This window comes from Astatotilapia calliptera, chromosome 5 (genome assembly GCF_900246225.1).
Source record: "Astatotilapia calliptera chromosome 5, fAstCal1.2, whole genome shotgun sequence".
Classification (NCBI taxonomy): domain Eukaryota; kingdom Metazoa; phylum Chordata; class Actinopteri; order Cichliformes; family Cichlidae; genus Astatotilapia; species Astatotilapia calliptera.
Window position 1 is genome coordinate 13199562 of NC_039306.1, and position 27607 is coordinate 13227168.

At 38.2% G+C, this 27607-nt stretch overlaps 2 protein-coding genes across 3 annotated transcripts in view; one reads left to right on the plus strand and one right to left on the minus strand.

The window, feature by feature from the left end:
• Positions 1-827: 827 nt before the first annotated feature.
• Positions 828-6065, plus strand: abraa (actin binding Rho activating protein a). Its single transcript, XM_026167304.1, has 2 exons — positions 828-1896; positions 4359-6065. Exons 1-2 carry the CDS (start codon positions 1264-1266, stop codon positions 4794-4796), a joined length of 1071 nt encoding a protein of 356 aa, XP_026023089.1. The 5' UTR covers positions 828-1263; the 3' UTR covers positions 4797-6065.
• Positions 6066-15701: 9636 nt separating this feature from the next.
• rims4 (regulating synaptic membrane exocytosis 4) overlaps positions 15702-27607 on the minus strand; it is a 55627-nt gene continuing 43721 nt past the window's right edge. For both annotated transcript variants that reach the window (XM_026167306.1, XM_026167307.1), the window contains exons 5-6: positions 26889-27028; positions 15702-22908 (exon numbers count right to left, since the gene is read on the minus strand). In XM_026167306.1, coding sequence (XP_026023091.1) covers positions 22690-22908; positions 26889-27028 — 359 coding nt within the window. In that variant the 3' untranslated portion in view covers positions 15702-22689. The remainder of the gene's footprint in view (positions 22909-26888; positions 27029-27607) is intronic.

The window sequence follows — 27607 nt, forward strand, 5'->3', positions numbered from 1 at the left end:
TATGCACATTTAAGGCACTTCAAATTTCTATCATGTAACATTTAAATCTGAACTCAGGACACCCAGCAAGATTACTCCAATAAACTATCCTGAGCAACAGGGACAGTTGTGAGAACAAGGAGTCCTGTTGATGATGTGGCTTTGGAAGAGTCTTGGTCTGAACATCACGGTGCCACTCTGGGATTACATGAACAGACAGAAAACACTGAATCAGATTTAACAGCCACAGACCTCAATTAAAATGTAAGCAAGTATACAGAAGATAAAATGGACTGAAGTGTCTTCTCTTTTTAATTTACAAATAGATATGTTTAAACTTTTCACAGAATCCTCACTTCAGTGTCCAAAGTGCTTGTGCCTTATTAGAATCATAACACATCCACTCACATATTCACAGACTCAGAGACTGAAATAGTTACCCACACATGCACAGACACGCAGGCGATCACGCCTATTGCTTCGTATGTACGTGAGCCACCACAAGTGATCTAAGCACATGTTGTCATCTAATAAATTTAGGTAGCATTTGAATGAAAACATGCCTATATATAAACAATAAACTGAGGCACATATATGTGGGGTCACCTATGTATTACTGGCTGACTCAGACCAAAGGCCTGTTTGTGTTGTGCAAGTATGTGTGTGTGATGACAGAAACCACAGAGACACTAAAAAAGAAGTGGACACCTGTTCTCTGGATAGCACTGGGAGAAATTCCACTCCACAGTCACAGCGCATGTTTGTGTGTGTGTGTGTGTTAGAAACAAGTATGGTGACACCGTACTTTTCCTGTCTCACGTGGACTAGATGCCCATCACTTCGTTTATGACCCTTCCCTTTTTAAAGGCCAGTATGGAGCCAGAGGGGCTTCAGCAGGGGATTAAAGTCAAAGTCCTTGCACTCTTCACACCAGCAGCTCACCCACTGACCAACTTATCTGGAAGGGTGTGGATATTTCCGTAAAGATCCATCGTGGCTATAAAGGCTGAGGAACACTGATGATCATTTGGAAAGATTCACTTTACAAGTTTGAAGTCTTTAAGATTTGAGCTGAAACCTTAGGAAGCTGAATCCATTAAGATTCACTTCAGCCTTTTTTAAGCATTAAGTTAACTCGCTAGAATTTTCACGTGACGAAATATTTTTTCAAGACTTTTTGGCATCTTAAGCCAATTGACCAAAACTGAAGCTAGAAATAACGACATCACCTGCAAGAGTAGATTATTATACGGGCAATAAAAGTGAATACGTTGGAAATTCACCATGAGTAGCAGTGGGATCACTACAGTTTCATCCCGGGATCCACAGGCTTTCAAACGGACTGTAAAGAAGATAAAATGTGCTGCTATGGTGGCCAATTTGGCTAAAAGTTGGCAGGGATGGGCTAAAGAACATGCTGGCAAGCAAGAAGCCATGCCAAGTGGCTGGATGCCTTCATCTGTGGAGGAGGAAGATAAAAAAGAACGCAACCATGTTGTTAAACTTACAGTTACCCCACGTGTAATCTTAGCAGATCCCAGTGACAATAGTGAGAATAAGATCAGAACCTGCTCTGTAAACAAGACCGTTCAGCCAAAACGCAGCGAGTGCAGCAGCAGCGATGTAGTTAATGCCATTCGTGGCAAGATGGAGTCAGGTCCTGAGGAGACCAAGCCATTCATGGGCAACGAATCACCAACACGGCGGCGGCAGATGAGGGCACTACAAAGTGGAGAAGGAGGCGGGAGGATACAGAACAGGAAACTAAAGCTCCAGGAGAAGAAGTTGGGGTCAAGAAGCAGCAGCGTGGACACAGATGACAGCGGGTTGGGAGAGGAAAATGGGCTCAGCGACAACAATGAATCTAAAACCGAAAATGGCGAGCTCCAGTCTAAAAAGCAGACCAACAGGCCAAAGGTAGAGTGGCTAATAACAAAGATCTTTAACGATACGTTTAAACAATATCAATATAGTTTTAAAAAAACTGTTAGAAATGTATTCAGGTTTAAAGGTAGATCAATCAACATTTTGATCACATTGACAAATCCATAGAGATTTATCCAAAATTTTAGGTTTTTCTTTAACCCTTAAAACATTCTTCTTCTTACTATTTTGGTTTTATAAAGTGTTGTTTCATCTTTCAATCATTTTAAAAAATATATTTATAGCATGGTTTACGGGAGGAGGAATAAGTGCAAAATAAGTGCAAAATACTAAAATAAAAGAAAAGTAATTGTTGGACTAGCATGACGTGAAACACATTAACATGAATGATAACATAAGTCAGAGACAATTGGATATTTACATAATATCTAACCACAACATCTTTATAAGAGGTTTCTTCAAAATATCTTTAGATACACTTGCATTAGATTTAACTGTCACGTTTCCCTGTACCCAACATTGATATTGTTATTTAAAAAATTTCACATAATAAGTCAAATAAAAGAGAAGAAAAGCTATTCAGGGATACTTTTTCTTAGTTATTATTATAAAGTGTAGAAAGACACGTGAAAGCACACTGATAGCAGAAAAGCTCCACAACTCTTTATTTTAGAGGTTATTTGTAACTGTCACTGAATGTTTTGGTAATGACAGCCTTACAAAAGAGGCGGAGTATTTTGCAGAGTTTTTGACAAGTCGGCTTTTTACAACTATATTAAATGTCCCCCAGTCAAAGACACAAAGGAGAATAAATTCCCCTAAAATAGAACAAGTCACACAGTGTGAATAAACAAGATTAAGCAGAAGTGCCTTTGATGTCACCTGAAGAAATCCAACTCCCTCATGGACACCAAACATCATAACAGTTACATAACTGCAATACTGAAATCTCTCCCATAAAAGGCAAAGGCTTTTTTAGTGGCCCTCTAGACATGTTAAAGGGGTTGCCAGAGAGCAAGTCCAGATCATAAAACACATGCTGGAATGCAGTGCAGTGGAATATATGTAAATAAATATAGTTACACCCTGACCTTCAGGTGGAACAGTCAGCGAGAGGAAAACAGGGTGAAGGGAGAGAGGTCAATGAAGGACATGAATTCGAGGTAATATGAGACACTGAGAGAGACAGTGCAATTATAATCAAAATATGAAGAAAAATGGTTTCTGAAATTATTTTTGTTTTATTGCTGTGTATTTTTGCTTTGTGTTGTTCAAAAATCCTGTTAAAGCATCAAAGGTGTGCATTATCAAGTTAAACGAGACTTAAGGAATACAGAGAAAAAAGTGATGGGCATACCAAAAAGGTAACACTGCTATTCATAAATCTTTTATCTGCTAGTAAAAAGGCAAAAGAGAAGCTAAAAGAATGTAGAACTGTTGAAAATGGCTGTGTGTGCCGACAGCAAACAACACCTATCAAATTAAACCAGTTTACATGACCCATGATTTATCTGCAAACATATATTAGCATAAAAAGTAACAATAGTAGTAGCACTTTAGTAATAAATGCTAACTAACTTCAGCATATCAGGCGTTAAATGAAAATGAAGTAACCTATCAAAGAAACTAAATTCAGAAAATATTATATGCATGCGTTATTGAATTTCACCGACGCTGCAATTTAAAAGCTCATGGTTAAATATTTCCCTCTAAAATAAACGCGAGTTAAAGTATGCCATTTGCAGTTAATGAAAAAAAAATTGTAAATAAGTGTTTACCACTGCTCAAATCCATGCCAACACTGTTTTATTAGCATAGAGTAAAAACAAATGTTACAAATTCAGATCAGTTCAATTCACAACACGTTAAAGTCTAAGGTGAGACATTAATAGAAAGAAAAATAAGGAATAGCAGCATTATCATCTTGAAAGTTCACAGAGTTTTGTGGAAGGTCCCTCCGTGACACATCTCAAGATTTCATAGATCAAATACCAAAGAGATCTGATGACACTCTTCCGAAGCTCTGGAAAGCTAAGACACATACCAGGGGAATCGGGGTGGAGTGGGGAACTGTGGGGGTGGAAAAAGTTTTTCTGAAAAAAATATACTAAAGAAAGATTAGGACACCCTCTCCTTTGGTTTATATAAGGTTCTCATTTCCAAGTACTCATTTATTTACATCCATGCTTCTTTATTTGCACATGTGCAGTCTCACTGTATTTATCGACAGACTAGGGATCAATTTCACCAACTAAAACATAGTTTTTAAAAGGACTAAGGGTTAATAACTCTACAGATTCCTATAGTGATGAAATACACTGCAGGTTTTTCTTTTGCTTTAAGCTCACCCAGCGCTAAATGAACAATACACAAATGTTTTGACGACCTATGTACTCCTCTTTAATAAATTTCAAAAGACATGTGTTGCTTTGCGCTTTTGTTTCCTTGAAAAGGTTTCAATGGATTTTTCAGTTTTGATTTTAACCTTTCTACAGATTAAAATTGCCACCACGGGTGACATCAGAAGTCGCTGGCAACAGTGGTCCGAACAGCACATTGAAGGCCAGAAGCTCAATCCCTTCAGTGAGGAATTTGACTATGAGTATGCTATGGCCCAGCGCCTCCACAAGGGTGACTCTGGCTATGGACGACCCAAAGAAGGCTCCAAGACAGCAGAGAGGGGAGACAGGGCCCAGAAACACATCTACAGGGAGATGGAGGAGATGGTCTGGATTATAAGAGACATGGGCTTCAAGGATAAAGAGGGTAGAACAATCATAACTTTTGGCCGTCTCTTTGACCGCTACGTGAAAATCTCGGACAAAGTGGTGGGCATTCTGCTTCGCTGCCGCAAACACAAGATGCTGGACTTTGAGGGGGAGATGGTGTGGAAGGGGCAGGATGATGATGTCATTATTACGCTAAAGGATTGAAAAAATATTATGCGTATGCAAACGTACCTATAAATCTCATACATCAGAGCTCCAGTAGAAACAACTACTCATTCTGAGCATGCAATGTCATGTACGTAAGGAAAATGTAGTATCTTTATAATGTTTAAAAATTAAACATGCATACATATCTAATGTTTCATACACACACACACAGACACACACGCTAGAGTCATTAGTTCTTCTCATATACCTGATAGATTATGGGGTGAAGGGAAGCTATCTTTAGCTTGCAAACCATGCTCAACTTGCTAACTATGCTACATGCTAGAAGCCTTAAGAATCCATCGCAATGTCAGTCATGGTAGAAGGCTTTACTGAGTCTCCAACTAAACAAACAAGGACTTTGAGTTAATTTCATTTAATAATTCATGACAGAATTGACAAGGGAAGTTTATGTTCGTTTAGCTAATTTTGCTAAAAACATGCAAGCAGTGGTAGCAACTTACTAGTCTTGTTTATTGTTTGTTTGTTTTCTTAAATAGTTAAAAAGTACTTTAATGAGACCAATGTCTGCGTTTCCTTAGTTTGTTTTTATTTGTTTTGTTTTTCGTCTTCTTTGGAATGACAGTTTAAGACTAAATAGTTAAATTAAGCTAAGCTAACATTTATTTTTATGTAGGAATATGTGACATCTTTAGTAATAGAAATAATGGATATAAATGTACCTTAAACCTCAGTTTTCAACTAAAGTACTTAAAAGCACACTACACCAGTCTTTCTTACAGGACTACAACCATGTTTACTCTGGACCATGCTCACTTTCAAAGATTTAATCTCCAGTAAAATGTTTGGTCAAAATGGCTTTCTTATTTGGTTGACATACACAACAAAAATTAATTGCAAAATAATGTAATTATATTTAGACAAGAGAAAATGACAATAAAAAGAAGCTTACATGCAGTAATGTGAATAATGTGAATGAGTTTGAAAAACTTCTGCATGTTAAGTTTGTGTAAGGCGAGATTTTTTTGAAAGAAATCATTTTAGAGCAAACATTTAAATGTTAAAATGGGATCATCTCATATTAAAATTAAATGAAAGAGGTGCTTTAAATGTCAAATGTTTGCTTCTTTCAAAGTGAAAGCGTGGATGTTCTTTATATATGTGTTACAAAAACTGTAAGCATTTGTATAATGTGTACAGTTTTTTAGTTAGTTTTTAGTTAATTAGTTTATTTTCAGTATTGTTGTGGTCAGAGTGGTGACACATGCTATGTGGAAGCAAACAAAGAATAAAAATTAAATGCTGCTTTTGTTTTTCTATATATATACTCAAACTGTGTTGCATACTAAGCTTATTTCAGTTTGTTTACTGACTGTGGTGTTGCATTAGGTCACTCTAGCTGACAAGGCTAGTATGTCATTGTTGAGTTGTGTGTTGTATGTTTCTGACAAAAACCTTTTTGCTTGCGTGAAAACAACAGTCTGCAGAGCATAAGCTTTAAGATAAAAGATATATGTTTTACATCAAACTAAAATAATATTTAAAAAATAAATAAACCCAGGCAAACTGGCTAACTGCACTTGAACATCAAATGCAATATCCTACATGATCACCTTAACCCAAGGAGAGAAATTAAATGTTGCATTTAAAGTGGTTATGTTGCGCACAACGGCGCTTTTACAGGGAGTGCAGAATTATTAGGCAAGTTGTATTTTTGAGGAATAATTTTATTATTGAACAACAACCATGTTCTCAATGAACCCAAAAAACTCGTTAATATCAAAGCTGAATGTTTTTGGAAGTAGTTTTTAGTTTGTTTTTAGTTTTAGCTATTTTAGGGGGATATCTGTGTGTGCAGGTGACTATTACTGTGCATAATTATTAGGCAACTTAACAAAAAACAAATATATACCCATTTCAATTATTTATTTTTACCAGTGAAACCAATATAACATCTCCACATTCACAAATATACATTTCTGACATTCAAAAACAAAACAAGAACAAATCAGCGACCAATATAGCCACCTTTCTTTGCAAGGACACTCAAAAGCCTGCCATCCATGGATTCTGTCAGTGTTTTGATCTGTTCACCATCAACATTGCGTGCAGCAGCAACCACAGCCTCCCAGACACTGTTCAGAGAGGTGTACTGTTTTCCCTCCTTGTAAATCTCACATTTGATGATGGACCACAGGTTCTCAATGGGGTTCAGATCAGGTGAACAAGGTGGCCATGTCATTAGTTTTTCTTCTTTTATACCCTTTCTTGCCAGCCACGCTGTGGAGTACTTGGACGCGTGTGATGGAGCATTGTCCTGCATGAAAATCATGTTTTTCTTGAAGGATGCAGACTTCTTCCTGTACCACTGCTTGAATGGTAAATGGCCTGTATTTATATAGCACTTTACTACTCCCTAAGGACCCCAAAGCGCTTTACATATCCAGTCATCCACCCATTCACACACACATTCACACAGTGGTGATGGCAAGTTACATTGTAGCCACAGCCACCATGGGGCGCACTGACAGAGGCGAGGCTGCCGGACACTGGCGCCACCGGGCCCTCTGACCACCACCAGTAGGCTACGGGTGAAGTGTCTTGCCCAAGGACACAACGACCGAGACTGTCCAAGCCGGGGCTCGAACCAGCAACCTTCCGATTACAAGGCGAACTCCCAACTCTTGAGCCACAATCGCCCTAGAAGAAGGTGTCTTCCAGAAACTGGCAGTAGGACTGGGAGTTGAGCTTGACTCCATCCTCAACCCGAAAAGGCCCCACAAGCTCATCTTTGATGATACCAGCCCAAACCAGTACTCCACCTCCACCTTGCTGGCGTCTGAGTCGGACTGGAGCTCTCTGCCCTTTACCAATCCAGCCACGGGCCCATCCATCTGGCCCATCAAGACTCACTCTCATTTCATCAGTCCATAAAACCTTAGAAAAACCAGTCTTGAGATATTTCTTGGCCCAGTCTTGACGTTTCAGCTTGCGTGTCTTGTTCAGTGGTGGTCGTCTTTCAGCCTTTCTTACCTTGGCCATGTCTCTGAGTATTGCACACCTTGTGCTTTTGGGCACTCCAGTGATGTTGCAGCTCTGAAATATGGCCAAACTGGTGGCAAGTGGCATCTTGGCAGCTGCACGCTTGACTTTTCTCAGTTCATGGGCAGTTATTTGGTGCCTTGGTTTTTCCACACACTTCTTGCGGCCCTGTTGATTATTTTGAATGAAACGCTTGATTGTTCGATGATCACGCTTCAGAAGCTTTGCAATTTTGAGACTGCTGCATCCCTCTGCAAGATATCTCACTATTTTTGACTTTTCTGAGCCTGTCAAGTCCTTCTTTTGACCCATTTTGCCAAAGGAAAGGACGTTGCCTAATAATTATGCACACCTGATATAGGGTGTTGATGTCATTAGACCACACCCCTTCTCATTACAGCGATGCACATCACCTAATATGCTTAATTGGTAGTAGGCTTTCGAGCCTATACAGCTTGGAGTAAGACAACATGCATGGAGAGAAGGAAGTGGACAAAATACTCATTTGCCTAATAATTCTGCACTCCCTGTATATGTGCATTTACCTTCTATAATTTCATCAGGAACTGAACAATTATTTAACATTTAGAAGTTATTTATACAAAATTTTGTTCTTGTAAGTAAGAACTTGAATGTCTACGTGTTGAAGAGTTATCTAAGGTATCTAAATGAACTTTTATTACCACTTAGTCAGACATACACATTGCATGCACAATCACCTGTCAAAACTGATAATAACTTATCAAAAAGGTTCCTTACTTTCTCTTGGGAAACATTTTGGGGTTTTGCAATACAAAACAGACACATTCTCTTGCATCGGACTTTCAGAGTGAAATAAAATGACACACGCTTTTTGGTACCGAATCAAACAGGCTAGTCACCACAGAAGCCTTAATACTGAATACAAGCTGGAGGCCAGATGATATTTTCTTTTTAGGATGTTTTTGATATATAGAAAGTTGTATGGCATCAAATGCTACAGATATAGTTATACTATAGACTAGTACTGTTACACAGGAAAATAAATTAATAAAACATGACAATACTTGGCAGGCTTATAAGCTTGTGTCAGTATTGACATTTATAACATGTGTGAGTTTATAACTGCTACAAAAGTTACAAAAGTTCCTTTTGTAGAAGTTCATGGCAAAGCCCACACTTGCTGATTTTGTAGTGAGACAATTTTAAGCCCCTCTGGACTTTGGTTTTGAAGTGCTCACTTTATAATTGTTTTTTCATAGCCTTGTCTTGATTGAAAAATACTTATCCAGTCTTTAAGTCTAACATCATTAGCTGTGTCTGGGCCCAAACTCCGCTGCAGGTCCATAAGCCAAACGATCACAGTGGCATCACTGAGAGTTAAATGTCTAAATTCTTTCATCTATAATAAAATGATCAGTGTGGCTGCTCTACCAGGTGTAACAATTAAGTTAAACATCCAGGCATCCATGAAAACGGAATTTATTAAACTGAACGCAGTTAGAAGTTAGCTCGCTAGTTTCCATCTAAATATAATATAGCCTGTCCTGACAGAGAGGTTTCTGAAACAAATTAAGACGTACAGCTCTGCTATCACTTCCGACATAAATGAAGACAGGAAAGTAAATAGCAGTGGCGTTTGTAGGGTTACTTTAGTTTGGCTAGCTGATATATAATGATGTGCTACGTGATCGCTAGTGACACAGCTATGTTAGCATAATATAAACAGTGAAGGTGGAGGATGAACGCTAATTTCTTTCCACTCAATAAAAGTTGCTGTGAGGATTCTCGATGGTCAGGGACAAATGTAATCGCATGGCACGATGCTGTAAACGGACCGAACTTAAGTCAGGAGAACAACTGAGATAATTCATCCACAATCCGAGGTTATTCATTAATATACTGCTGCATGAGCTGGGCTGTAGTTGCGTCGTAAGGTTTTAAAAACCGAGCTTTAAAATAAATAGCGGTAATAAAAACCGAGAGAGGGCGACAGTGATCACTGACTGTTTTTAGGGGCTTTTTGAGAATAAACAGAACCAGATACATTCAGAACCAGAGAGACATTCGGGACTGCAATCTCCTCTGCTTCACCGAGACATGGCTGAACCCAGCGGTGCCGGACCACGCCATCCAGCCGGCCGAGTTCTTCTCGGTTCACCGCATGGACAGGACACGGGACTCGGGGAAGTCAAGGGGAGGCGGCGTGTGTTTAATGGTGAACAACAACTGGTGCAACAGTGCGAACGTTGTTCCTCTCACACGCTCCTGCACACCAAATCTGGAACTACTGTCCATCATGTGTTGTCCTTTTTATCTACCTCGGGAATTTACATCGGTCATTGTAAGTGCCGTTTATATTCCACCACAAGCGGACACGGTCACCGCCTTATGCGAGCTGCATGAGGCACTCACACAGCACCAGACACAACACCGGGACGCTGCGCTTATTGTGACGGGGGACTTTAATAGCGCCAACCTCAAACGCGCAGCGCCAAACTTTTATCAACACATCACCTGCCACACCAGGGGTGAAAGGACACTGGACCACTGCTACACTACGGTCAAGGACGGCTACAAGGCACAATCCCGCCCCCCGTTTGGCAAATCTGATCACGCCGCCATCTTCCTCATGCCAAAATACAAACAAAGGCTGAAACAGGAAGTTCCGGTTCAGAGGAAGGTCGCGCGCTGGACGGATCAATCGGTGGCCGCGTTACAGGACGCACTCGATGACGCAGACTGGGGCATGTTCAGAAACAGCTCCGACGATGACGTCAACGTGTTTACGGAAGCGGTTGTGGGATTCATCGGGAAACTAGCGGATGATACCGTGGAGACAAAGACTATCACAACGTTTCCCAACCAGAAGCCGTGGGTGGATAAAACCATCCGCGACGCTCTGAGATCCCGCACCGCTGCCTACAACACGGGACTCATGACGGGGGACATGGACCCGTACAAAGCCGCGTCATATAATGTGCGGAGGGCGGTGAAAGAGGCAAAGCAGCGCTACGGGAGGAAACTAGAGTCACAACTCCAACAGAGTGACTCTAGGAGCCTGTGGCGGGGACTAAGGACAATAACGGACTATAAAGCACCAACAACCGGTATGACGAACGCGGCCGTGACTCTGGCAGACGAGCTGAACACTTTCTATGCTCGCTTCGAGGCTGCAGCTAAGGTCTCCAACAATGCTAGTGTTAGCGGCGCTAACGGCTGCAGACAGGAAGATACTGCCAGCACCGGAAACGTGCTCGTCATCTCCGAGCATGAAGTAAGGAGAGCCTTCAAAAGCGTGAACACCAGGAAAGCAGCAGGACCAGACGGCATCCCAGGTCGTATCCTAAGAGACTGCGCATACCAGCTAGCTCCTGTGTTCACTGAGATATTCAACATCTCTCTATCTCAGTCGGTGATCCCCACATGCTTCAAAGAGTCCATCATTGTTCCTGTCCCGAAGAAACCCCACCCTGCTTCTCTCAATGACTATCGCCCTGTAGCCCTCACCTCAGTAGTGATGAAGTGCTTTGAACGCCTGGTCAGAGACTTCATCATTTCTTCACTACCAGACACACTGGACCCACTACAGTTCGCTTACCGTCCAAATCGTTCCACAGACGATGCCATCTCTCATCTCCTCCACACATCACTCACTCACTTGGACACTAGAAGGGGGAATTATGTTAAAATGCTCTTCATAGACTACAGCTCTGCATTTAACACCATAATTCCCTCCACACTCACCACCAAGCTGGAGCATCTGGGACTCAGCTCATCTATGTGTCAGTGGATCTCCAACTTCCTAACTGGCAGACCACAGGCAGTAAGGATGGGCGGACATGTCTCAGCCTCCACCACTCTCAGCACTGGAGCCCCCCAGGGGTGTGTTCTGAGCCCCCTGCTGTACTCTTTGTACACATATGACTGCGTGGCCACTACCAGCTCCACCACCATCATCAAGTTTGCTGACGACACCGTCGTGGTGGGCCTGATCTCTGATAACAACGAGACGGCCTACCTGAAGGAGATTAGGAATCTGGAGAACTGGTGCCAGAGGAACAACCTCCTTCTAAACGTCAGTAAGACAAAGGAGCTGATAGTGGACTTCAGCACTAAGCAGGAGAGGAACTACCAGACCCCCGTCATCAACGAGTGCCCAGTGGAGAGAGTGGACAGCTTCAAATACCTCGGAGTTCACATCACGCAGGACCTGTCATGGTCCTGTCACATCAACACCGTGGTGAAAAAGGCCCGACAGCGTCTCTACCACCTCAGACGCTTGAGAGACTTCCAACTGCCCTCCAAGGTGCTCAGGAACTTTTACTCGTGCACCATAGAGAGCATCCTGGCGGGAAACATCTTAACCTGGTTCGGGAACAGCACCATGCAGGACAGACGAGCTCTACAGAGGGTTGTGCGGTCAGCTGAGCGCACCATCCGCTCCGAGCTCCCTGACCTGCACTCAATCTACAGCAGGCGGTGCTGGACCAAGGCCAGGAAGATCGTGAAGGACCTCAGCCATCCCAACAACAGACTGTTCTCTCTGTTGAGGTCAGGAAAGCGATTCCGCTCCCTGAAGACCAACACAGAGAGACTGAGGAGGAGCTTCTTCCCGCAGGCGATACGGTCTCTCAATCACACCACCACACAGTACTGACCCACACATATGGTTCTTACACACACACTGGACTTTCTGGACTTTGGTTTTGCACAACACTGGTCACTATATTCTTCATTTCCGGTTAATGCTTGTACAGCTGCTGTTATTGTGTATATATTTATTTATATTTAGATTTCTTCATACATTCTTATATAGTTCTATATTGTGTATTGTGTATTTTGTTGTACAGTTATTTAATTTTCAACTTTAATTTATATATTTATCTTTATCTTATTCTTCCCAGTTAAATTTACCCTTCATTCTAATTTGTGTTGTACAGTTATTTCATTTTTAACCTTAATTTATATTTTATTCCTTCCTAGTTAAATTTACCCTTTTTAATTTTTCATATTTATTTCCTATCTTATTCATAGCCTTTCCTTTTTTGTTTTCTTTAGGTCACGAGCAGTTGTCCAAGCATTTCACTACATATCGTACTGTGTATGACTGTGTACGTGACAAATAAAATTTGAATTTATTTATTTATTTATTTATTCATACAAAGCATTAAAACATGTTAAAAACACAAAGATTGGGCCCAGAAGCAGGATTCATCACGTCATCACTTAAAGACCAGATAGTCTGTGATGTTACATGACTGTTTGGTCATCCTACTTAGGCTTTCTAACAAGTTTGTGTTTTTTGATATTATTTTGTTATTAATTGAAACAAAATGAAACAAAATTCACTTTTAGTAAGAGTACGAAATGGTCAGTTCCCCATGAGGAAGTTACCAATCTTACCAGTGAATACACTCATTTAACTTATATCCATTAAATAGGTTTTATAAGTCTGTGCACATAGACTGAACTTTATATTACTTCCAAATCACAACTATTTAATAACAAAGGTTGATAAAAAAAACAACAACACAGATATTTACTGTAAAAATATAGTCTATATTATTTGCTCTGAAAGAGAGAGCCTTAGATTACCATTTGCAAAGCAATCTCTATTTGCTTACTTTATTTATAGTTCACAGTCTTTTCCTAACATAACTTTGTCAATATGAGGCAGGAAAGGATATCCCATGGAAGACAGAAAAGCAGAAATGAGGTAGTAAAAAAGAGAATTGGGGGCATTTAAACCAAAATTACTTACAAAAACCAAAAAGTTAATGGAAGCAAAAAGTAACACAAGGAGACAAGTCGAAATTAATTTTTTTGTAATTTTGATCAAGAAGCAGTCCCTGAATCTGTTACATTACACAACAGTGATGTGAGAGGAGGTGCCAGAGTAAGTCGAAGGAGCCAACGGCCAGTTCCTTCCTGTACAGAATCAATGTTTTACTCATATGAAACATGTTGTTTTTGTTTGGATCTGTAATTTCCCGCATGGACAGAATGATTTATGTCTCAATTTACATTTGCACCATCAGAGGCCCCCTGCTGGTTCATCCCATTTTAGTGTGTGAGTTTAATTTCCTGTCTTTGCAATGCAAGTCACACTTACTGTACACTTGCATGCACAAACGTGTGTCTGTGTCTTTTTCTTTCTGTCACTCTGCGCATGTGCATGCAAGTCATGCCTTTGCGTGTGTGTGCGAGGGTGCCTGCCTAGAATGACCTGCCTTCCTGTCACGCAACTGCTTTGTGTGTGCATTACAGAGAGAAAGAGACTGCAAGAGAGAGAAAAAAGGAAAGAGAGACATTAATATAAGCTGATCAGTTTGTTCACCAGGGAGTCTGGACATCTGCCAGGGACAGGGAACGACAGGGAAAATAGTGATAGAGGAAATACGAGATTAAAAGACACAATGAAAGAGTAAAAAAGGAAACAAGTTAGAAAATATAGTAGATGTAAGTAAAAGATGAGAACTAGAGAAAAAGAGAATATATATATATGGAAAGACAGACAGACTAAAGCTTCAGACTTGGTCATCCTTAGCGACTCTATCTAGCAAAATGAATCCTTCCTCCCTTCTGTTTTATCTCCAACTCATTCTCATCTCATTCTCCTCGTCTACATTTTACTTATTTTTTTCTTCTCTTGTGTCTTTCTCTGTATTTCTGTTTTCCCTTCTCAAGTCTTCACAGAAAATCTTCCCAGGAGCTTTAGTTGATGATCAGTCTACAGTGATGATAACAGAGCACCAATAATTCCTAACTGCACACACACACCCACACACACATTGCATTTACAGGTAGAGATCTACATAGTCACCACCACCCCCAAAAAATACATTAAATAAATAAATAAATAAATACATTGCATTCCTGATGTAGCACATATGATACAAATTTAAAGTCAAATATGCAAATTCTTTTTTTTTCATCAGATGGGTGACTAAACACTTAATTTTTTAAAGAAATCTGAATTTTCTGGCAATTATTTTATGGTTCAGGCTTTAAGGGAAGTAAAAGCATGGAAACCTACATGAGGCCCTAACCTTCAAAATAAAGTGTTTTCGAAGAGGGACAGGAGCAAAATCACACAGGCAGAGAGGCAGAAAGGAACCAAGAACTTGCAGTTACTAAAAACCTAAGCATTAATGTCACTCAGCACAGAGAAAGATAACTAATAACTAATAATAAAATCATATACATTGACAAGAACCAACACCACCAAGTTCAAGGTCACTGTGGATTTATGTTTTATAAAATAGTTATCAATAAAGTCACGATGAATGGCTAAAAGGGCTCCATAAAGGCACAGAATGTCAAATAGAGTGACATAAACCAACAACAGGTGAAATAATGATTACTGATGTTGAATGATGCAGATTACTTATCAAATGACATATAGGTTACAATTAAGTGCTTAGTCTGTGACCTCGAAGTGTCTTTTGTTGTAAAGCTGTAGTCCTCTGTCCATCCAAACCAGACTCTCACCCTTATGTAGCTTGTCAGTGTTATGTTGCTTATGGGCTAACTGTGCCCCCTTCTGAAAAATAAAAATTCAAGTATAATTCAAAAGTACTTCTTAGCTGGTATGACAAGTATGTGTCTGATTGTCTCCCTTTGAGTGGATGTGACATTCCTTTTCCAGGATTTTGATGTATTTGTTTTTTTCTTTCTAACAGGGATGATGTGCATTAATAAACATTGCAGTAAATGTCCCAGAGTTAACCATAGGCTTGTTTTCTTCTGTAGCGCTTGGCCAGATCTTAAAAAGGCTGTTTAAAAATAAAGCAATATAATATCGACATTGTACAAATAATCAATAAGCAATGTTTTGTAAGCATAGAACGTCTTTCTGCTGCTTTTTATATGACCACCTTAAATTAAACAAATAGATTAAAAAAAACAGATAAAGCATTTAATGATGGAGTTAAACTATTTTATTGACAGCTGGAATAGAATAACAATACACCAAATTGTGCATTTACTCAACAATATAACGGTTTCCCAAAGAATCTGCAAATATATGTGTTTTAAATGACAGCGCAGTGACTAAAACTAAAGTTACAACATTTTGTCACTCTTCTGATAACATTCAGGACTTCAAGTCAGTAAAACATGAGCAACAAATGGAAAGCAATGCATATGGACTTTTGCAGCTTTTTTGTACTTTAATGCTAACGATTGTTAATGCTATTCTACTGGAATAAAGTAAATAAAAAAAATGCAATATACTTACAAATCAGTATTTCAAATATTTAAACAGATTGGCAATTCTTAAAATATGGCGTTTAAACAGATACCTGGCAAAATACCTTACTGTTACTGCTGTTAATGTTCTAGTAGCAAAAATTGCAAGTGCAACAATAAAGACAATGAAGAAAGAAAATGGATAGGTTTATTTATCTAATGAAAGTATAGCTGACAAAAACAATTTTTCCCTGGATAAATACTCATCACTAAGGAAAACTTTTCCAGTAACATTGCTTCCAGACGTTGCCCATATTACATGTCCTTGAAAACATAAGAAGGCCTGTAAAACTGTTTTATACTACGCATCTTAAAACCAAAACATCGCCTTCCCTTATTATGTTAGGGGTCTTGGGAATATGTATGGTTTAGACAATTCTCATATGCCTTTAGAAGACATCACCACATGATTTAAAGAATAGAATTTAAGGCTGTGGATTTTTTAATATGATGGCTTTGTATCACTGAGGAAATAAAACAACCATGTTTGCAAAACAGTGAGTTAAGACTTGTGTAGAACTGAATGACTGAGATATAATCTAGAAAGATGAGAGCTAAATCTACACCAAACAGTCATAAAATAAAAACAGTAACAACAAAATAGAACAAAAAAAAAGCTAAACAAAACCAAAAGAAAAGAAAAAAACAAAGTTATGATTTCTCATGGCACTTTGATTCTCACTTGGTTCACCGAACTGTGTAATGTATTAAGTCATGGTAATATGAAATGCTTTGAACGCGATAATCTACCAGATGGTGTGTGAGGGAAAACATTTATGAGGGTTAGTTTTGGGCTGTGAGGCAGTTGGGGGCTCTAAGAAGGAAAGAAATAAAGCTTGTGGATCGCTGTCTCTGCAGCACAGCGGACTGGAGGAGATGTGCTGCTTTTGGGATCCACCAGCCACTGTTTCATAATAGCCACAGAGGAGCAGCATCTTCCCTTTCATCCACCCACTCATCCACCTCTTCCCTGTGAGAGAACATAATTTGATATGTCGAGAAACATACACACTGTCACTCTAAAGAAAACGATTCAAGGAGTGCTTGCTTTCTTTCTAATGAGTAAAATCTCATGTACTTCAGAGGGGAAAGATATGGCTGATTTTAGCAGATAACAGAAATTTTTTTCTTTTCTTCTTCAAAGGTAAATCTTTCCAGTGTCACTTTTAGGTTGATCTGCAAAAACAGACACAGACTTAACCCATTGTACACCAAGGTTAGCTCGGTGTTTTATTGACTACTACATGAAAAAGTAGTTCTCCAGTTTACACATATTGAAGCTATTTGCTGACATTTAAACACAAACTACATAATCTCTGTCAAAATGGGGCAAAACATTAACTATCTTTTGGCCTATTTTAATTTACAATTTAAGTAAGAGATATTTGTCATTATTAAGGATGTTTTGTTTACCTCAAAATTTTGGACGATTCCCCTGAGGTCATAAACCCTAGGCATATACGTTTTATCACTACAACTTGGTGTTGGGCCTAAAAGACTTTTGGCATAGTGGTCATTTATCGCTGACACAGCACACTTAACCACACCAGACTAGCATTCTGTGCTGAGTCTTTAGAAAGTATGCATTTTTCTGACAGTCCAAAATATCCCCAAATGAATTGTATTATTGAATGTACTTAATATTCAGTGCCACAAGCTGTGCTTGTACATTATATCATCACTAATCTTATCAGCTGCTTAGCAGCAGAAAGTCTGGCCTGCCAGGAAGCATAATATTCATATTTGACTATTTTATTTTAAAGAATGTGATTTTTTTTAAGAATTTGATTTTCAACTGTCTCGACATATCTGCTCTTCATTGATTTATTTTTAAAGTTAATATAAATAAAGACCGAAGGAGCACATGACTCATCTTAATATACTACTGTTTGCTATAACCAGGTGAATGGCAGTTTATAATGTGTAAAAGCCAGCAGCAGCCAAAGGAGCAGGTATGTAAAAATTACACCCTAAAAAATATGAGCAAAAACACACAAGAAGCTTAATACATGTAACAAAATCGTTCCCCTACAGTTTTCTTCATTTCTTGGGCATTGGTCCCAAATGGCACCATGTATACAATCAAGTACCACTAATATATAAAAAGTAAGGTCTGGTTTCGCAGAATTACAACCTTAACAGTGTAAAAGGACCTCGGCAAGATAGGATTAGTGGGGGCTTTTTGTTTTGTTTAAACACCTCATTTGAAACATAAAAGTAAAACGAGGTGCATCCAAACATCAACAGATAAACAACAGCACAGTTTAGAAAATATGTTTTGATAAGAAATGGGTCAAAATGGTTGAATCTATCCTGTAAAATATGTTTTTATTGTTTTATTATTAGTAGTTTTTTTGCTCAATTTGTTCATTTGTTCAGTATATCAGAAATTCATTAAGAACATATGCACAGATTTCTATTTCCATAGATGACACTAAAGTTGTTTTAAATAATGGATTGAAATGTCTTTTTCTCTCTTTTCTTACCCTGCGTTGATCACTTAGTGTGCCAATTCTCATTCCTTAGCCCTGGCAAAAATGTGTATTGTGTGTTTAAGGCCTCTACTTACATTACAATTGATAGAAGTACACAATTAACATCCAAGTGGCAGACACAATCAAAACATGGAGGAATGCAAAAACATACATTTTTGGTCCTGAACATGTCAACAATAACATTAACAGACTTCATCAGGTCAATCATTTGCCTTCAAAATTACACAGTGTCACTGACTAACTCAAAGTGATGAAGGCGAATCATTGCATGAGAAAATTTACACAATGATTATTAACAGTTACTCTTAATCCTGGTAAGAAGGCTGGCATATAAACTGTCTCTCAGACACTTACAGAATTATTATTATTATTATTAACAATATTATTATTAATATTAATATTATTCGAATAATAAATCATACCCCAAATTCACACAAATGACTGCATCTGTAGACGTCATAAAAACCCCATTATTTCCTGCATGCATCGCACACTACTGCTGTCATGTTTCTCCACTGGAGAGGGGAAATTTTGGGAAACTTGTTTAAAGTTTAATATGGTACAGTTAATTGTCTCTTTGATAAATGCTTTATAAACATCTGTTCCTTTATGTTGCACAGGGAGCGGCTGCAGGTTAGAGATAGAGAGGTGGGAAACTTCAGTGATGTTTTTTTACATCACTCCTGGCTGCCATTAGATAAATCTAAATCATTTGGATGCATGTATCCTGCTTATGGCTTGGTGAACGACTGAATCCCAGTTTTGTGAAACTGGCTTTCATTGAATCAAAACTGGGAAAACAACCCATTACCCATCAAATATCTAATCTAATCTCTGTTTTGGCACAAAAAGCACTAATACAAACACATTCCTTGAGTGAAAGTAAGGGGAGTTCATTATTTTATATCTAATTATATATTAATTTTATATATTTGTATATATGTATGTATGGTACATACAGAGTTCTAACACTTTTTTACAGATATAAGACACTACATGACAGTTTTGTTGAAAAAACATTGAAAAAAATAAAATGACATTTGTCTGGAAGTGATTTTCAGTTTCTGCATTCAATGTCATTTGTCTGCACATGCAACAAATGGACACGTTAAGACATTTTTTTTCCAAAGTAAAAGTTTGGAATTGCACATTTAAAAAAAAAAGTCCCTTTATGCCTCATGATGAATTCAATTGTTTTGTTTTCAATGATGAATCTTACCACAGCGAAAATCACTACTTACTCATGTCATTTTTCTGTCAAGTAACAGACAAATACAGTGAGTGGATGCTTTCTGATTATTGCTTTACAGAATTTTGTTAAACAGTTTGGAACTAAATGCAGCATTAATATCCCTGCAACACTGCTACTGGCAAAAGAGAGGCAATTTTAGAGGCCCCTTTTTAGAGTAAAATTGCTCCAAATTGGGTGATTTGATTAAATTAAAAGCAGATTTAATAAAAATTTGGTTCTGAAATTTTCATTCAAAGTAAAAAAAACCCAAAAACAATAAATTAATTAATGAAATAAACTGGCTTAAAATCTTCATATTAGAATGTTTTATTAATTTAGAAAAAAAAAACAATTAGTCACCTTTATCATTATCTAAATACATTTGCTACATATTTTGACCCCCACTATCATTGGGTCTTAACCCAATGTACTGTATTTCACTAGTCTTCCTGCTGTGTAGCATGTAGTTCATGCTTAGTCTTATCAAGTTGTTTGTTAATTAGAAGTTTAAATTAGTCATGCGAATGCTACCAGCTAATGCTACAATCTTACAGTAACTAACAAGAATATCACTTCCCTCTTTCAGAGCTTTGACATTAACCACCTCAGCCATGATAAGTTAACTTTGGCTCACTCCAGAAGACACTAACAATATTTACACATAAAAAGACATTAAGAATCATAAAGTGCCCAAATGAAATACATATGCTTTTGCGTTTCAATAAACTATGAATTTCTCTACAGTGTGCACATTGTGTTTCCTTTAATTCCACCTATTTTTGTGTCCTTTTCTGAAGTCCACAAAACCTGACGCCAGTCCACTCAGATCCTTTGTTTGGATGATGCAAAGTACATTTCATGCTTCCTTCCTCTCTTTCCTTTTTTCCTCTGTACTGAGTGGTAGCATGGCTAATCACCAGGTGCCTTGACGTTCTGTGGATTAGGACTGTAATTTAGAATAAAGGGGGTGATTCTCTGCACAGCCTGAATGTTGCTGTCAGATGTTATAAGTGGTTGTTTTTGTGCCTCCCTCATAATGGCACATGCCGCAAGGTAATTGAAGAAAAGGAAGAAGAAGACACTTGCTGGTAAAAATTGGCACAGTATAAACTGTTATTAGAGAACTGTTAGCCAACGCTTTAAAAATAGCGGGGAGGAATCTATTTCTACAGTATTAGCTAAAAAGAAACTACACTTAAACTGGGATGTACAGCAATGTGTTAAGTCAGTGACGTCAGATTGCTATTGCATTTGCTTGTTGTTTGTCAGTGCTACAGCTCAGATACAAAACTACCTCCTGTATTCCATGTGAATGTGGAATGTGAAAACTATATTAAACTAAATAAGAGTAAAACACCTTCAACATGAGCCCATTAAACCCTGGTTGTTTCTTGCCAGGCGGATGTAGACGGTGTCCTCATAAAGGTTAACATAATTTAATCATGCTAAGATCATGCATTTATGGTTATTTGGTTTGAATTCTAATTCTAATCTAATACGATATAATGCATGCATAAAATCCAATTTAGTGTGGTTGTGAAACTATCAAACTAGCATTTTCATAACGATATTCAAGAGGAAGGAGTCAAATGTTTTCACATATCACACCGCCTGAAGTGATTCAGGTTGGTGGACTTTGATTACATCTGGTGCCATACTCTGGAAATCTCTAATTGAACATAATCGGTGTGCTGTTGATTCAAGAAACACCCAGCTATTTTTTTTAAACCCAAAGGATACATGTTTTTATGTGCTTGATTCCAAACACAACAGTAACTGATGTGATTGAAAAGCACCTTCCAAAAATGGTGACAAAACAATCTGCAAAATCAGCTAATACCAAGATTCATTGCAATTTAAAAAGTACATGCTTTGGGGTTATAATGAGACACGTTTTTTTTTTAAACTCATAATGTGGTAGTTCTTCTTCTAAGCCATATAAATTCACTCTTTGACCACTTTATACCTTGTATTCCAGGTAAATGTAGTTAACAGGAGAGAAAGCCAGGACTAGCCCTGACCCACAAAATCAGTTCCAAATCTTCATCCTTCCAGTAGATGATGGGGGTTTCATTCATATTTCTACCTCTCAGATTCTCTACATTTTACCAAATAAAGTGAACAATGATGGGCCAAACCTGTGACACAAGAAATGTAATACAGGTCAAGTGCTAAAAACCAGGTAATGTCTTGGTCAGTTACAACACTTAACTTTATATATTCTTTGAAAGCCTCTCAAGTTGCTATGCACACATTCATTCGCCATCAATGCTCCCTCAAAATGAGATGGTGGTTTGTCAAACAATTTGAGGACAGTCTCACTTTCTCCTAGGACTCGTGGGTAGACAATAACACTCAGAAGCTGCCCAGCCCCTTAATGAAGACACAGAAAGACAACAAGCAGTCCTGGGATGGGGAATTGAATGTAGGCTGTAAAGAAGGGCTGTAGCTGAAGCGAGCTGAGCCTGGAGTCTATCGTGGTCCCAATAGGATGTAATCAATGTCGGCAACCAAACCCTTCTTTGAAGTATCCTCATTAAGAAGGTTTTTGTTTTTTCTTTATAGAGCTCTGAAGAGAAAAAAAAATTCCGGGGGGCGGTCGGTTGCAACAACAAAAGAAATGTACTTCCCATGAGTCTCGGGAAATAGTCTGATACAATATCAAAGAATTATAACACATTTCCAATGAGAACCAGCATGACCAACTGGTTTGTAAATTGATTTCCAAATTAGGGAAGTGATTCATTCCCCAGTGTAGCTGGGCCTGTCGAAGTAGCCTTGAGTGAGATACTTTACATCTACCTGCTCCAGGGACAGCACTGCCTGGCTGACCCAGGTGCAGCAATGCAGGGTTTACAAAAACTCTGTACTTGGTTGAAGCAATGGAAACTTAGCCGCAACATCAAAACTATACATTTCTGCGTGAGTCTTATGATCGCTCACAACAGGGCCCAATGGTGCTCTCCAATGACATCTGGGATGAATGGCGGATGAGCGGTGCCATTGTTGGATCCACCATGGAGGAGGTAGGGAAAAGCTTGTACCAGCCGATAACCATTGTGCTGAGGTCCAGCTCTTCCAGTAGGATTCGAGCTACACCCATGAAGCATTTGCGGTCCATCCGTCCATAGTTGCCCCAAACAATAACCTGTGGAAGAGAGTCGTAATATAGAGTTAGAAGGTAAGACTCTAAAATATACTAAAATATATTCCTATAATAAAAACCAGAATGTTTATTTCCTGCATTTGTAATTACATATAGACTCAGGAAGGGATAGAATGCATGTTTACAGAGCCTACTTCAAGACTGAAAACAAAATAAAGGAATAAGGTTAATAAGTTGCCTTGCTCATCTGTACTAAACCCATCAGTCTTGATAGTTATTCTCTCTGGTACAGCAGCAGAGAGAAGAGTTAGGTGTCAATAAAACTAAATAAAGAGGTGCTGTGCACGAGAGAGAGGGATGATGGTAGTGTTTGGAATCCTGTGTGTGTTTGTACTTTTGTTGTCCTCTGCCTCCTGACATCCTGATAACATCAGGACTCATCTCAGACCACCCAGCAGCTTGTCAAGGAGTGGACAAAATAATCAATATCCTTCAGCAAATGTGTCCACTCATGTTTTGGTCTTGTGTGTCTGTACATCCCAGCACACTGATTTCCTTGATATATGTTAGTGTGTGTCTGCAAGTGATTTCCACAGAGACTCAATGGTCAAATCTATTTCAACCTAGTCTTCTGCTTTTCAAAGAAGGATAATCTATTTCTTTTTCTGATTTTTCTTCAAAAAAGATCTTAACCTTAACCTCTACAAATTAGGAAAGAGACATTGGTAATGGGAGAAGTGAGAGTTAAAACAGCAGAAACCAGTTGTTTGTTAGCTATGGAGGATGACATCTGCAGTGTCCAAGATCCAAAGTTTGCACTCTCTAGGAATAAGAGAAATGCTCGGAGAACAAGGCAGAATCAGTGCTAGATCTCACTAATGTTTCTGGGCCCGAATGGGAGCAAATCCCTCCAGTGGGAAGCTTTCTTAGGCAGCGTAAACAGAAAGATTAATACCCATTATTTTGGAATAACCACTAAGTTTAATAACTGTTTGAGGGTCGTGTCAGAAGAGATTAGGTTAAGACGGGCTGAATTTGAACACTGATGCCAGGTTGACGTTGATCTATAAGCAATGGCACTGGACAGAATTACCTCACCTTGTTAAGTAAGGGTATGTTACAATAAATATTTACATGTCTGTGGTCTAGCATATAAAAGTCACATATAACCTAGTGAGATTATTCCAAATAGCCAGCATGTCATTTTCTAATCCGCTGACAGTTTGACAGCAGAACCTCCCCCTAGTTTGAAGAGACAGCTTAATAATAAATGATTGAAAAGAGTCAGATAAAAGACACATACTGGAAACATACACAAAGTAAACCCTGGATCTGTTTTTAATAATAATCAAAGAAAGAAGAAAATAACTGTAGTATAAATTTAGGAATTCAGTAACAGCTGCCACTCATTTTTGTTGTTTTGTTGTTTATTGACACCGAGTAAAACATCATCTGCCTTTAACGACTTCATTTCAGATTCCAAAATGCTTGTTGTGTTGCATCCTCTGCTTCCGGTTGTATTCTGTGTTATTTTACTTTGTGCCTTGTTGTGAACATTAGTTCATCGTGGCTTTCTGTGCTGTGCATCACCTCATTGTTTCCCTTTTACATTACTGTCTTGAGTCTATTCCCCCTCAGCCTTCTTCCTTGTAATACCCTCATGTTTCTGAGTCTCCCTGGTTGTTTTCTCCTCCTGACTATATCTTTTCTTGAGCTCATTGCTTTCAATTTTTTTCACCATGTTGGACTCATCTACCTCACTGTGCAGTGTTTTATATTAGTATCACTGTAAATAAATAAAGCACAATTTCATTCTGTCACCCACGCAGGCCCTTGGTGTTCACTTCAAGTTATTTTTGGCAGTGTGACAAATGAAGTCTCATTTTAGTTAATTAACAAATCATTATAAAGTGATCATGCAGGGTGGTACTCTATTTAACAACTTTTATGCCCACCCCCTAACCATGAATTTGGTGAATCATTACACACTTTGTCGTCATGCGCCATATAAAATCTTAATTTACCCCTTATAGCCATGCCTCATTTATAAAATGTTCAGAATGGGGACATGGAAGAATGTTTTTTTATGATGTCAAAATAAAAGTTGACAAACAGCTGTTAGTTAGATTTCGCACTTGATATGTTTTGGAAAGGCTGGAAAAATAGCTGAAAAAGCTGAGAGTTGGTTTTGGGCACAAGTAGTAAGTTTCTCAGTGACTTTTCAGTGTAGACTTAAGCAGCTTTTTGCTTTGCTAGATCAGTAAGTGACAAATTGAAAAGTGCTGCTGATTTCAGCGATTTTCATTATCCAGTGTGAATGAGTTTGATGAAACTCGAAGGACAGCGACATGACAGCAGCTAATTAAGAGGGAGGCGTTTAGTGGCTAATTACACAGTGACGGGAGCAGCAGAGCAGCCAGAGCAAGAGCTGCAAGTCTCTCCACTGAACACTATACTATTTTTACCTGCTGATTACTGATGGGAAAAAAATACATAAAAGGGTAATATTCTGGCAGTTGAGACGCCAGAAAAAATGCTCTAAAATAACAGAAATGTATCATTGCATTAACTCACATCAACTTTCTGTAATTAAAATGTAGTTTTTAGCTTTAAGTTACATGAGCTCTTGTGTATTTTTTGTCTGTTTTATGTTAAATAGCGGTATTTACTTGTTAAAACAGTTACCTAATAATATAGCCAAACACTGCTATAATATAAATACCCAGGCCAAAAATGACAGAATATTATTGTTATTAGTTGGAATTTTTTTCAAAATCGTGTACATTTAATCCCTATTAAATGTTAGGAAAAAGATATACTATGCATAAATAGAATTGAAAACACTTTTATAAAAACTATTAAGTGGATTTATCATAACAGCAATGGCCTGGTCTTTACATGTAATTTTACATACATGTATAACTCTTGAATATTTAGTAAATCTGTGCTCCCACAAATACTTATAATAGATTTGACTTTTTAAAAAGGTATTGACATTTTTTTTATGCTAGATGCATTTTCTGATGAAATCCCAAAAGGATTTGTGTCTTACCTTTTTTAAAAATTTCAGAAAGTGTTATTACATGTAAATTATACTGTTAATTTCCATTTAATTAACAATCCTATCATGTAAGAAGAGTGTACTGGATATTAATGGATATTATATTACAGAATGATGAAAATGGGAACTCTGAAACACCAATGACATATTTAATTCCTGTTTAATATTCAATTCTGTTTACAAATAGACCTTTACAAAAAAAAAACAATTGCTCTTCTTTCAACATTTTTGATGACAAAACTTGAAATTATGTGTTACATTTTAGACAAATGAAAGTGCTCTGTGCCAAATAGCTTTTAGGGAGCCACGCAACCAAAACAAAAGAAAAAACAAAAATATCTATCAATTAAACTTAGGGCACCTGAAACTTAGAATCACACATAACAAAACCCTTGTAAAAATAGTGTGAAAAATAAAGTCACAATTTTATGTAAAAAACAAAACAAAACGCATTTTCTTTAAAAAAAAAAATCCAAATTTTGGATTTATTCACAGTTACAGGTTTTTCACAATATTGTAGATTAGACACATAAATTCACAGCTTATTTTTTGTATTCGTCAGGAATCCTTTTGCTGCGCATTAAGCTTTGTTGTTAACTTGTTGGCAAATCAAAGTGATCTGTACCAATGATTGTTCCACAGTTGACAGTCATTGGAAGCCATGAGGGTGTTTTAGGTGTAAGGACACTGCAAGCTGATGCTCTCATACAGAATTCATGTTTCTTTAATAGATATATTTTCTTCACAAAGATGACACAAAATGTCTATGGATGCTAACTTTCGAAGCACCTCCAACTTTGGCCCACTGTACTTCTTATTTAGCACTTTCATAAAATATTGAATGGTTCCATGATATGATTAGCCTGCAATAGAATCAGCATTCTCTGTATTTTCTGCTGATGCCCAAATTGAATGTTCTGTGTAACGAACTGCATGGCACGTCAAGTTAGGTGTATCTTACCTGGACCACTTTCCCCTGTGGACTCTCAGAGAAGACCAGGACCTGGTTGTAGAGAGGATCCAGAGATTTTCTCACTGATTTCGTCTTCTTCTTGGCCACACAGATTCCATTCTCCAGAAGATAAACTTTAATGTAGGCTGCTAGAATGACAGCAAACACATAGATTTGACTGATTAATTTCTAGTTTTTCAGTATATGATAAAAAAATATGCTCATCTTGTTGAGACTAAAAGATCTTCCAACACACTGTCTGGGCATTTGTCACATACAGTGTGTTTTGAACAGATGCTATAAAATAATGACTAACAAATAATGGTGTGCAATATGACATAAAGTACAATGCTGTTAAAAGTGCTGTTTTGATATGTAGAACTAAGCAGGATAAACAGCTAAATTTCCCTTTGTTTAAAGTGGCCCAAAAAAAGGTGAACTACCTTGGTCACTTTATTACTGAGCAAATGAATGATGATGATGACATATAGAGACAACGGTGTAAGCTCTATGTGCAGGCAAATACTATTGCACACAAATTCAGCTTTTGTTCACTTCCAGTTAAAGTGGCTTTGTTAAAGCATATTGTACACTGCTATATACTGCCCCCCTTGTGGTCATCCTACAAACAATGTAGCATGCAGAAGCTGCATGTTGCATATAATGATGCGATGAGAATCCTTTGCAGGATACCTAGAAGGGGTAGTGCCAGCCAGATGTTTGCAGCT

Coding starts and splice junctions, on each gene's coding strand:
- abraa (XM_026167304.1), top strand. CDS start 1,264: ATGAGTAGCAGTGGGATCACTACAGTTTCATCCCGGGATCCACAGGCT. Junction 1,897..4,358: donor AGCAGACCAACAGGCCAAAG/GTAGAGTGGCTA, acceptor ACCTTTCTACAG/ATTAAAATTGCCACCACGGG.